The 13,408-nt window shown below is 37.5% G+C and overlaps 1 protein-coding gene across 1 annotated transcript in view; it reads left to right on the top strand.

Annotated features, from left to right (window-relative positions):
• The window catches only part of ADAMTS6 (ADAM metallopeptidase with thrombospondin type 1 motif 6), a 229,076-nt gene that overhangs the window by 161,563 nt on the left and 54,105 nt on the right, over positions 1 to 13,408 (top strand). Inside the window, exons 17-20 of the mRNA XM_070411450.1 lie at positions 3,377 to 3,510; positions 5,915 to 6,041; positions 7,224 to 7,304; positions 12,997 to 13,160. Coding sequence (XP_070267551.1) covers positions 3,377 to 3,510; positions 5,915 to 6,041; positions 7,224 to 7,304; positions 12,997 to 13,160 — 506 coding nt within the window. The remainder of the gene's footprint in view (positions 1 to 3,376; positions 3,511 to 5,914; positions 6,042 to 7,223; positions 7,305 to 12,996; positions 13,161 to 13,408) is intronic.

Here is a 13,408-nt window from a genome sequence, read left to right as displayed (position 1 = left end):
TGTTATGTCTTTGACAAGTTTTGGTATCAGAGTTACTCTGGCTTCCTGAAATAGAATTCTTATTTATTTTGAAAGAGCTTGTAACATTGGTATTATTTTTTCCTTGGAAAAATAGTAAAAGCATGTATGTTTGGTATTTTCTTTGTACAAAAAATTATTACAAATTCAGCTCCTTTAACAGATAAAAGAATTATGCAGAATTTTTAATTCTTATGTGAGTTTTCAAATTTGTGTCTGATAAGTTTATTGATAAGTTACACCCATGTTGTCCAATTAATTGATAGAAAATTGATCATAACATTCTGTTATTATTCTGTTTAATATCTGTAAAATCTGGAGTGATGTATGCTCTTTGATTTCTGATATTTATAATATGTATTTCTCTCTTTTACTTGATCAGTCTTACTTGAGGTTTATCAATTTTAATTATCTTTTCAGAGAATTGACTTGGCTGTAGCACTTTTCTCTATTACTGTCTTTTTTCTTTTAATTATGGGTTTATTTTGCTCTATTGCATTCCCCAAAGTTGATGTGTTTTTATTTCCTTCATTTCAAAATATTATCCTATTTACATTGTGATTTCTTGTTTACCCATGGGTTATTTAGGTTATTTATAACTGTCATTTTTATTTCTTCTTGTATCCTGCTACTTTATTGAATTCATTGATCAGTTCTAGAGTTTTTTGGTGGAATTTCAAAATATTTTATATATTCTAGATTTTTTGTTATTAATTTGTAGTTTAATTCTAATGTGCTTAGAGAATACTCTGTATGATTTAAATTCTTAAAATTAATTGAAATTTGTTTTATGATACAGCTTATTCTCCATGTTGGTGAATATTCTCTTTATACTTGAAAAGGATGTGTTTTCTGCAGTTGTTGGATATAGTAGTGTTCTATGGATATCCACGAGGTCAAGTTGGCTAGTGTTATGCAAATATTTTTAATTTTTTCTGGGTTTTTTTTTCTGCTCTTGCTCTTCTATCAATTACTGAGAGAAGTGTGTTAAAATCTTGAACTATTATATGACTTTACTCTCTTTTTTATAACTTTAACTTTTTGTTTCATGTATTTTTAATCACTTTTATTAAGTTCATATACATTTGGTATTGTTTTATCTTATTGTAGGAGGATTTAATAATTAGCATCTAGGTAATTGAGTGGAATGAATTAACACTAAATTCATAATAAGCTTTAAATGAAGGTAATTGGTAATGTGACCTTCCATTTAGAGAATCATCCTAAATCCCTTCTTGAAATAATAGCAGTACCTCTTCTGAAAACTCATTGTAACAGAGAGAGCTAAATACATCTTGAGCAGTGAAAAAGGAGGAAATTTATTTCTATGAATACAACCATAGTAATTACATGTCTTGCCTATCAAATACTATGTTACATAATTAATATAGTATTAAAATTGAGTCAATAAAAGGCTAGTGTTCTTTTTAAAAAGCCCATTACATAAAAAGCTCCATTAACTTTAAAAACATTACAATAATAAATGGGGAAAGAACAATAGTGGGTAGTAATGAAAACAATCCCAGTAATATTCATGGAAATTTAGAGCAATTTTATTCATGAGAATCTTACAAAAATAGATTATAAATACCTTGATTATCAGTTCAGAAAGAAATTATTTTATTGATTACTTATTATTTCTGTGCTCAGGACAGCAAAATATATCATTACCCTAAGCTTAATAATAACCTGATAAGTCCTATAGGAGTTTTATAGCCTACAGACAAAGAAAATGGGAGAAAACATGAACTTGGGCCAGTGGTTGTAAACTGGTGGTTCAAGAACAGTTTTTACTTACATAAGTGTTTTAACCTTCACAGTATTTTTGAAAATGTTGATTGAGTTGCCAAGAACAAGTTATATTTTAAAAATCTAGGTTTTCATCTTCTCTTGAAAAAATAGGGTGTGTGAATATATTGAGCCTTCTTGCACAACAACTATCCTATATAATAAAACCCAAATATGCAAATTGACCAAGTGGCAGAATGACCAGTCACTATGACATGCACTGATCACCAGGGGGCAGACGCTTAATGCAGGAGCGTCCACAGGGGGAGTGCCGCTGAGCCAGAAGCTGGGCTCACCGCTGGTGAGTGCAGTGGTGGTGGCGGTAGCCTCTCCCGCCTCTGCTGCAGGTGGGCGGTAAGGAGTGAGGGATCCCCAGACTGCCAGAGGGTGCAAGCTGGGCTGAGGGACACCCTCCCCGCTAATGCACGAAATTTTGTGCACCGGGCCTCCAGTCAACTATAACAGTGATCTCCTTTAATGGAATGTTCTGTCTCTCACTTATCATTGTCTTTACCACCCAGTTGGCTTCTCTCTTTTACTCCACATACCTTCACTCTGCAGCAACCTGTGTCTACCTTAGGCGTGTCATTTCAATCTTTCTGCCTTATTTTCTTTATAATAAGTAGTCAGCTTTATTTCAAAGAGAAATTTTATCAGAATAATTAGAATAAGACCAAAGTGTTTTAAACTTCATAAAAGAAAGATTGAACAGGAAGTATTCTTCTTACATCATATTTTTAATCAATAGTTGCATATTTATAAGTCACTTTTTCATGCGCTGTTTTCAATGAAATATATCCATATTTATTGCTACTTTTAAATATATTATGAGATTATGACATGTACTTTGCTTGTTTTAAATGGCTACTATTCATACCTATCTTTTATATCAATCTTAAAAAATACAAATTTCAGTGACAAAATGAAAATGCTCAAGTTATTATATATGTTCACAAAATAATATTAGATATTTTAACTATTCAATTTTAAAACTATAATTAATTTTATCTTTGATTTGCTAATCTGATAACAATTTATCTCCACACTAAAGCCATATTCACGGAATATGATATGTTTAAAAACAGGTACAAATAGTTTTATTTTACAACTTCCATGTCCCTGCTAAAGTAGGAGAGTTTTTGTATCAGCTTCCATAACAAGTTACATATGTTGTAGAAATTCTGATTTGTCATATAAGGTAATAGTTTCAAGCCTCCTTAAACTTTATTTCCTTGGTTCATTTTTTAAAAACAGTTTTTATTTCATTTATTTGCATCAACATTCAGGTACCTCCACAGTGATCCCTTTTGACCCAAAAGATATTGTAAACATATATTGGAAACACTTAAAATTTTTAAACTTGAAAACTACTTAGCAGGACCTTCATTAAGTTGAACAAGGAATGAAAATAAACACGAAATTTTAGCAAAAGAGGAAAGAAACCTACACATCCAGGGATATAGTCAGGGAATGATGTCTATATGAATTGTACATTTGCTATGGGGAATATTGAATCACTGTCTCATAGGAGAACCAATCCATTTATTTCTTTTTTACTGCATTTGTTCAGGTGGAATGAAACCTTGTGCATTAAACTGCTTGGCTGATGGCTACAACTTCTACACTGAACGTGCCCCCGCAGTGATTGATGGGACTCGGTGCAATATGGATTCACTGGATATCTGTATCAACGGAGAATGCAAGGTTGCTTAAATGATCACTAGAGGCCCGGTGCACGAAATTCATGTGTGTGTGTGTGTGGGGGGGGTCCCTCAGCCCAGCCTGCACCCTCTCCAATCCAGGACCCCTTGGGGGATGTCCGACTGCCTCTCACAATCAGGGACCGCTGGCTCCTAACCGCTCACTTGCCTGCCTGCCTGATCACCCCTAGCCCCTCTGCCTGCCTGCCTGCCTGATCGCCCCTAACCACCTCTGCCTGCCTGATCGCCCCTAACTACTCCCCTACCAGCCTGATCGCCCCTAACTGCTCCCCTGCTGGCCTGATTGCTCCTAACTACCTCTGCCTCACCCCTCACCTGGGACCCAGGATTCCCTCCTCCAGCTGGTCACAGGCACCTGGGACTGGGCTTCCCACCTTCTGGCTGGCTGCAGGCACCTAGGACCTGGGCCAGCTTTGCCTGGGCCAGCTGCAGCCGCAGGGGACCGTGAGCAGGTGACTTTGCCCGGGCCAGAGCTGCAGGTGCCCAGGACCATGGGGCTGGTGGCTTGTCCCTCTCCTGGGTCACAGGCACTGCCACCTGGGACCACAAGGCCAGTGGCTTGTCCCTCTCCTGGTCCGCAGGCACAGGCACTGGCACCCAGGACTGCGGGCCGGGTGGCTTGTCCCTCTCTCGGGCCACAGGCACAGGCACAGCTGCTGGCTCCTGGAACTGCAGGGACCATTGTGCATGCGGATTGTCCCTCTCCTGGGCCACAGGCACAGCCACTGGTGCCTGGGACCACGGGGACCATGCCTGGGACTGCGGGGCATGCAGCTTGTCCCTTTCCTGGGCCACAGGCACAGCCACTGGTGCCTGGGACCATGGGGACCGTGGGGCATGTGAATTGTTTCTCTCCCGGGCAGTAGGTGCAGCAGCTGGCGCCCAGGACTGCAGGGACCATGGGGCATGCAGCTTGTCCCTCTCCCAGGCCGCAGCCCCAGCTGCTGGCATCCAGGATCATGGGGCGGGTGGCTTGTCCCTCTCCCGGGCCACAGCCCCAGCTGTTGGCACCCGGGACTGCAGGGTGTGTGGCTTGTCCCTCTCCCAGGCCACAGCCTGGCTGGTCCCCATTCTTCTCTCGCGAGCTCATTTGTGCCTGGCTGGTCCCCATTCCTCTATCCCGAGTGTTGAGTGTCTGAGCTGTTATGGCATGACAGCGTGAGGATGTGATGACCATTTGCATATTAGCTCTTTATTATATAGGTTTTTTTCTTGTTTTTGTTTTATTTATTTATTATTTTTTTAAAATATATTTTATTGATTTTCTACAGAGAGGAAGGGAGAGAGATAGAGAGTTAGAAACATCGATGAGAGAGAAACATCGATCAGCTGCCTCCTGCACATCTCCCACTGGGGATGTGCCCGCAACCCAGGTACATGCCCTTGACCGGAATCGAACCTGGGACCCTTCAGTCCGCAGGCCGACGCTCTATCCACTGAGCCAAACCGGTTTCGGCATGTTTTTGTTTTATTTTAAAGAGAAGTGCAAAGCTAAGTCCCAGAAAGAAAGAAGATATAAAAACACTGTCTATTTTACTTAGTCTCATAATTTCTTACAAAAGCTTCTGTCCTTCTGGCTACTGGCCTCCAAATGTATCTGATAGCCCAGTGTGTGTGTGTGTGTGTGTGTGTGTGTGTGTGTGTGTGTGTGTATTGAAGAAAAGGTTATTTCTGTGACAATATTAAAATTCTTTTTAGATAATAAAAACCCAGGTACAGCTTACTAGTATATTCAGAGATTACATGCCTGGTATCAATGGCTAAATGTCAAATATACAAATTTAAGTTCCAAAATTTGTACCAAAAATGTTTAAGAATCCACATCTCTATGGTTCAATGAAAGACTGAAAGGTAGAGTTTATGGCAATTATATTCAGCTAGTGGGTACAGGTATTCATTTTTAAAGATTTACCCAGTCATGAATTCCACAACTAATCCTTGACTCAAACAATTGGATAATCCAAAAGGGCTAGTGATTGCGAAAGGACAAAATGTCATGCCCAGTCAAGACTCTTGCTGTTATAACCTTGTATAGGACTAAATGCCATTTTTCTCAGTTCTTGCATGTATTCTAAGAGTATAAGTAAGAGTCCATTGCTAACAAATTATATTTTAAGAATTGAAGCATGGTATCTATAAATAATTAAATCTAGGTTAGAAATATAGACATCCATTCCTGGGAAATCAGAATTTTTTTTTCTTTAAACTTATGTGTTGAGAAATGTTAGCTAGAACTTATTGGAGAGTGAAGGTAAAAGTGGAGAGAGGAAAATATTTCTTGTTTTTGATTTCCTTTACTGGAAAAACAAGCAAATAAATACGCTATATTTATTTGCTTAGTAAGAATTCCTTTTTTTCACACACTGAATATTCTTCTCTGTTTGCAGCATGTAGGTTGTGATAATATTTTGGAATCCAGTGTTAGGGAAGATAAATGTCGAGTCTGTGGAGGGGATGGAAGCACATGCGATGCTGTTGAAGGGTTCTTCAATGAGACGTCACCCAGAGGAGGAGGTGAGTGTGTAGAGAGAACTCTTCCTCATGCCTCTGTGTGCTTGGAATAGGCAACATATTTGATCACCACCACCACCCCTTATTTTAAAATTTCTTTATTTAGGCAGACATTGCTTTCCCCCAAAATTATTTTCAGCCTCTTAAAGTATTAAATATGGCTTCATGTAAGATATTTATTTTATTTTTTTTATTGTCTAAAGTTTTACATATGTCTTCTTTAACCCCAGTTGACTCCCTCCCCCTACCCCCCGAGCCATTCCCACTCTGGGCAAGCCCCCACCACCCCAGTTTCTATGTACATTGGTTATGCTAATATGCATGCATACAAGTCCTTTGGTTGCTCTCTCACCACCCCCCCCCACCACCACCACCTTCCCTGCCATTTGTCTCTGGATCTATTCTTGTTCATCAAGTTATGTTGATCACTATATCCCACGTATGAGTGAGATCTTGTGATATTTATCTTTCTCCGACTGGCTTATTTCATTTAGCATAATGCTCTCCAGTTCCATCCATGCTGTTGCAAATGGTAAAAGTTCCTTCTTTTTTATAGCAGCATAATCTTCCATGTGTAGATGTACCACAGTTTTTTAATCCACTCTTCTGCTGATGGGCACTTAGGCTGTTTCCAAATAGCTATTGTAAACTGTGCTGCTATGGACATAGAGGTGCATATATCCTTTCTGATTGGTGTTGCTGGTTTCTTGGGATATAGTCCTAGAAGTGGGATTACTAGGTCAAATGGGAGTTCCATTTTTAACTTTTTAGGAAACTCCATACTGTCTTCCACAGTGGCTGAACCAGTCTGCATGCCCTCCAACATTACAGGAAAGTTCCTATGTAAGATATTTTAAGTAAATATTATTTCCTTTCTACTTGACTTCATTTTGCCATGTTTCTTTAAGATATGAATTTCCACAGTAGATTGATGTGTGGGCTACGGTTGAGAAAATAAAATGAACCAATATTGCACATGTTGAAGGTATTTTAGAGGAAAAGAAAAATACTCTAGAGGTATTCATTAACCCAAAGGGGAATTTGCCCATATTTCATAATTTGTAAAGTGAAAAGCCGAAGAAAGCATGGTAGAATAAGGAAATTCATTACTGAATGGTTATTAAACACTCATTTTCTGACTGAGGCTACAGAATCTACTTACACTGGCTGTCTTCTGTGGTCCAGGCTACCTGACAGTTGTGCAGATACCAAGAGGTTCTGTTAATATTGAAGTCAGAGAAGTTGCCGTGTCACCTGCCTATATTGGTGAGTAGCATATTTTGGTAGATTTCAAAAATTAAGGAGAAGGGAGAGCACAATATCATGAAGGAAAAGACATACTGCTTTGCCAAATAGAGACAGACTGAGAGAGTAGGCAGACAGCTATGGAGCTTGGGGCGGGGGTGTGTGCGGAGGGATTGAGAAGAAAAAATAGAGAACTCATGGACATGGACAACAGAGTGGTGATTGAGGGTGGGGGTAGGGGGTGAATGGAGGTGAAAGAGGGCATAAAGGGATAAATGGTGATGGAAAAAGAAAAAATGGACATACTGCTTTGAGATGGAATACTTTCATGCTAAAATGAAATTCCAAGTCTTATAGGACCACATGTAAGAACTAAACACAAAAATTAGTAGTTTATAGCTTACTCTTCACTGAGTTGCTTATTTGATTTTTAAAATCAATGTTATTGGGGAATAATTTATATATAATAAAGTATATCCATTATAAGTATACAGTTCAAAGAGTACTGACAATTATTTATATGTATATATAACACAGGCACAATATAGATCATTTCTGACTCTAAAACATTCTCTTATTTGCTTTTGCAGTTAAATGCCCCTAGCCTTAGCCTCAGGCAAACATTGATCTTTTATCTGACATGTATTTCATTATATTTCTGGAATATAACATAATGGGATAATACAGTATATACTTATGTATGGCTTTTTTTACTCAGCATAATGTTTTTGAGATTCATCTGTATTGTTGAGTGTATCTGAAGTTCACTCTTTTTTATTACTAAATAATATCCCAATGTATGGATATATCATAATATTTTTATCCACTCACTTAAGAATATTTGGGTCATTTTTAGTCTTTGACCATTATGAATAAAGTTTCTTTGAACATTTATAGACAAACTTTGTGTGGACATATATTTTCATTTCTCATAGATAAAAGCCTAGGAGTGAAATGGTAAGGTTATATGATAAGTACATGTTTAACTTTATAAGAAATTACTAAACTGTTTTCTAACATGGTTGTATTATTTATATTCCCACCAATAATGTAGACGAGTTCCAAATGCTCCCTTCCTTTTCAAAATTATTTTGCCTATTTAAAATTTTTTATTAAATTATGAGTCCTTTATGTATTCTATACAAGTCTTTGTTCAAATACATGTTTTATGAATACTTTCTCCCAGTCACTGGCTTATCTATTTTCTATCCTTAATGGTGTCTTTTAATTTGCATGAAATCTAATTTATTAAATTTTTTATTGTTTGGGATTTCATGTCCTACCTTAGAAATTGTGCCTACCTCAAGGTTGCAAATATTATCTTCAAGAAATTATAGTTTTAGCTTTTACATTTAGGTATATGGTCCATTTTGAGTTTTTATATAAGGTATAAAGTAAGGGTTGAGGTTCAATTTTTTTATATGGATATTCAATTACTATAACACCATTTGTTGAAAAGATTATTATTTCTTAAATCAAAAGATCAAATTCACCTTGTTTTCCTTCTTGCATATATCACAGCCCTGCCCTGTCCTGGCCAATGACTAAGAACAGCTAATTCATATGTTTTGTGAGTTTTCTAGTTGTTTACAGTTGAAGGGCAAATCTAGTACCAGTTATTTCAACAGGAAAAGAAGTGGATATTCTACTTATTTGATGTTTGATCTTTTAAAACAGATTTAGGTTCTCCAGAGACCCCTAGTGAGGCCTGGATGAGTTCTTATGTCCTTTAACATATCATTGCCTTTTCATTAAGTCTTTAAAAAATAAGATGACATCCAAAATACATCTTTGGATAGAACACCAGTATAATCAGACTTTTCCTTTATTCAAGAAGAGCCCTTTATTTTTGCATCATAATTTTGGAATCAGCAAGACTCAAAACAAAAATAAGACTTGTAACATTAAATTTTTTCCCTTTGATAATTCTCTGCCCATAATGCCACATCCTCCTCCCCTAGTAAATTATCCAGTACTTCTTAAATGCTCAGTGTTTTCTGAACTATATTATGGTACCAGCAAAAATGTGTTAGCTGAATAGTTGGGTAAATGGAAAGTGAGAGCTCAAATTGAAGGAGACTACAGAGCTGCTGGGGGAGGGGGGGTGGTCTGGTTTTATTTTTTATTTTACTAGCTCATATTATACAGGTTCAGACATCCTTATATAACATAAGTAATTCTGATATTTTATTTTATTTTTAGTATATTTTATTGATTTCTTACAGAGAGGAAGGGAGAGGGATAGAGAGTTAGAAACATCGATGAGAGAGAAACATCAATCAGCTGCCTCCTGCACACCTCCCACTGGGGATGTGCCCACAACCAAGGTATATGCCCTTGACTGAAATCGAACCTGGGACCTTTCAGTGTGCAGGCTGATGCTCTATCCACTGGGCCAAACCAGTTAGGGCTGATATTTTAAATGAAACAGAAAACCACTGTAAGAATTGAAAAGAAAAAATTTTAAATACAAGAAAAATTTAAGTCTAAGTAATCCTTAAAATTGGTTGACATGTTCTCATCTTAAAAGGTTAATTAGATTTGTTTTTGACAAATGAATCATCATAACATATCTGAAGTCAAGAAAATACAAGTAAATGTACCAGTCAGATTGGAGTGGGGGCATGAAAATGGTCTGTACTGTTAAGGGCAAGTGGTAGAGGTTCAGAGAGGCAGAGACTGCACCATGACCTTTGTAGTCTTTTGGGGCTGCTTCTGTTTTTGTTTTTGTTTTTCCCCATTAGAGAGAGTGGAAGGGAGGGAGGGAGAAAGAGAGAGGAAGATTGATGTGAGAAGACACATCGATTGGTTGCTTCTCACATGCGCCCATCCTGGGCCTGAGGAAACCTGCAACCCAGGTATGGACCCTTGACCAGGAATGGAACCTTAGACCCTTTGATGCTGGAGCCGACATTCCTACCAGTGAGCAACACAGGCCAGGGTGAGCTGCTTGTTTATCTGGCCCAATAAATTAAAAAATTTTTTTTGTAAGAGAACATTTATTGGGTAAATTACAGAGGTAGAAAAAGTAATTCCTAGAAGAAATGGGCTTAGGTAATGAGTTATGGATGTAAAAGAAGAAGCTAAAATAATAACAAAAAACTTAAACTGCCATGTTTGTCATTATGAAATCATGAAATCATTATCAAAATCATCACTGTATTTTTCTCTTTAAAAATTTTTTTTATTGAATTTATTGGGTAACATTGGTTATTAAAATTATATTTTATTAATAAATAAAAGTATATCTTATTAAGTTTCAGGTGTACAATTCTATAATACATCATCTGTGTATTGTATTATATAGATGTGTGTTTACCACACCAAGTCAAGTCTCCTTCCATCACCATTTATTCCCTCTATACCCTTTTTTACCTTCCCTCCACCCCTTTTTTCCTCTGGTAATCACCATGCTGTTGTCTGTGTCTATGAGGTATTTTTTTCCTTTACTTAATCCCTTCACCTTTTTCACCCAGTCTCCCAACACCCTCACCTCTGACCGCTGTCAATCTGTTCTCTGTATCTATGCGTCTGTTTCTATTTTGTTTGTTAGTTTATTTTGTTCATTAGATTACACATATACGTGAAATTGTATGGTACTTGTCTTTGTCTGACTGCCTTATTTCACTTAACATGATACTCTCTAGGTCAACCCATGCTGTCACAAAAGGAGTAATATTCCATTGTGTATGTGAACCACACCACTTTTTCTTATCCATAGTGCCAATAACCTTTTTCTGTCAATAGTTTTAAATGTTTTTAATGCATTTTTAATATAGGTCTTTAAGTTATGTATGCATATTTATTAATCCTTTCCTTTATATTTTCTGTGGGTTTTGTCATACTTAAAAAAGCTTTTTATATTCCAGTGTTAATTTTTAAAAGATCTGCCATGTTTTCTCCCAGCATTTTATGATTCAACTGTTTAATTTCAAATACTTACCCAGCTGGCATTTATTATTTCTTTCTTTTTAAACCATTTTTTTAATTGAGGTTTAATTTACATAAAATAGAACTCAACCATTTTAAAGTTAACAATTTAGTGGCATTTGGTACATTCCAAAATATTTTCATCACCCCAGAAAGAACCTTGTGTCCATTAAGCAGTTACTCCCTATTCCTCAACCCCTGGTAACCATCAATCTGCTTTCTGTCTCTATTGGATTTACCTATTCTGGATATTCTATCTAATAAAAGAGGTAATATGCAAATTGACCATCACTCCAGCACACAGGATGGCCACCCCCATGTGGTCAAAGATGGCTGCCACAAGATGGCTGGCAGGGGAGGGCAGTTGGGAGAAACCAGACCTGAAAGGGAGGGCAGTTGAAGGCAAACAGGCTAGCAGGGGAGGGCAATTAGGGGTGACTGAACCTGCAGGGGAGGGCAGTTGTGGGGAACCAGGCCAGCAGGTGAGGGCAGTTGGGGGGAACCAGGCCTGCAGAGGAGGGTAGTTGGGGGCAACTAGGCCTGCAGGGGAAGGCTGTTGGGGGTGACCAGACCTGCAGGGAAGGGAAGTTGGGAGTGACCAAGCTGGCAAGGGAGGGTAGTTAGGGGTGACTGGGCCAGCAGGGAGGGCAGTTAGGGGCAATCGGGCTGGCAGGGGAGCAGTTATGTGTTGATCAGCTGGCAGGGGAGTGGTTAGGGGCAATCAGGCAGGCAGGCAGGCGAGCGGTTGGGAGCCAGCAGTCCTGGATTGTGAGAGGGATGTCCCAGATTGGAGAGTGGGCAGGTTGGGCTGAGGGACACACATCCCCCCCACCCCCTGCACAAATTTTGTGCACCAGGCCTCTAGTTTCATATAAATGGCAGTTTACAATATGTGACTTTTTTTGTCTAGCCTTTTCCACTTAGCATAATGTTTTTGAAATTCATAACTATTGAAACATATATTAGTACTTCTTTTAATAGCTGAATAATATTTCATTGTATTGTGTATACCACAAATTGTTTATTCGTTCATCCATTGATGGACAATTGAGTTGTTTCCACTTTTGGTTATTGGGAACAGTGCTACTATAAACATGTATGTACAAATATTTGTTTGAGTACCTATTTTCATTTCTTTTGGATATGTACCTAAGAGTGGAATTGTGGTACTTATAACAAACAAAATATAAATTCATCATCATCATCATCATCATCATCATCATCATAATGCTGAATTTAATATTTGCCAAATGGCTAGTCTTTTGTCTTGGTTTCATATCTTGTTATCTTTCTTTAAAACTAATTTAAGATGCTTCTTTTGTCATATACTTTAAGATGCTTTGTTGTTTTTTTCTTTATTGATTGTTATTTCTTAACTGACTGTTTGGTTGTGTTGTTGTCTGTCTGGGTGCCAGTACTATAGTTTCTCCCACCCCATATTCATATAATTACTTTTTAATATTTAGACAGGAAAGTCTGCTTCCTCCATCTCTCCCATTCCTAGTTATTTCTCTTGTCATACTTTTCCTTGCTAGTTCCATATGTTTATTTCTCCAGGTAACATTTTATTCCTTTCTCTCAATGACATCATAAATACTTAATATCTTCTTGGCATTCACATGGAAAATTACCATTTTAATTTTTACTTTAGAAAATAGTCAAGAATTCCATCTCTAAATAGAAATGAATATTCATTGAATACTTCAGTGCAGTTATTTACCAGTGACACTGTGGTAAATGAAGTTTCATATTTTTAGGTGTACTGTGATTTTTTTTTTTTTAGCTTTAAAATCTGAAACAGATGAATACTATCTTAATTGTGGTTGGACTATTGACTGGCCTAAGAAGTTTGATGCTGCTGGGACAACTTTTCGCTACAAGAGACCAACTGATGAACCAGAATCCTTGGTAGCTCCAGGTCCCACCACGACAAATCTCGTTGTCATGGTAAATGTGTCTTTGCCTCTTTATTTTCTCTGCTTTATAGATAAATTAGGTAAATAAAGGTGAAATGGTTTGCCCAAGTGTTTAAAATCCTTGTAAAGGTAAAGCCAGAGTGCTCTCCCATATGAATGTTTGACCATTTCATTGCTTGGTTGAATAATATTTTTGTAACCAAACAAGGTAGATGAAAGAAATGGCTCTAAATTACCTATGAAAATGGAAGGAGAAAATTCAAGATAAGTGCATGTGTT

This window comes from Myotis yumanensis, unplaced genomic scaffold, assembly GCF_028538775.1.
Source record: "Myotis yumanensis isolate MYYU_CA2020_CCGP unplaced genomic scaffold, mMyoYum1.0.hap1 SCAF_4, whole genome shotgun sequence".
Classification (NCBI taxonomy): Eukaryota; Metazoa; Chordata; class Mammalia; order Chiroptera; family Vespertilionidae; genus Myotis; species Myotis yumanensis.
The sequence above is the reverse complement of the archived record's forward strand: the minus strand, read 5'-3'. Positions and strand labels throughout refer to the sequence as shown.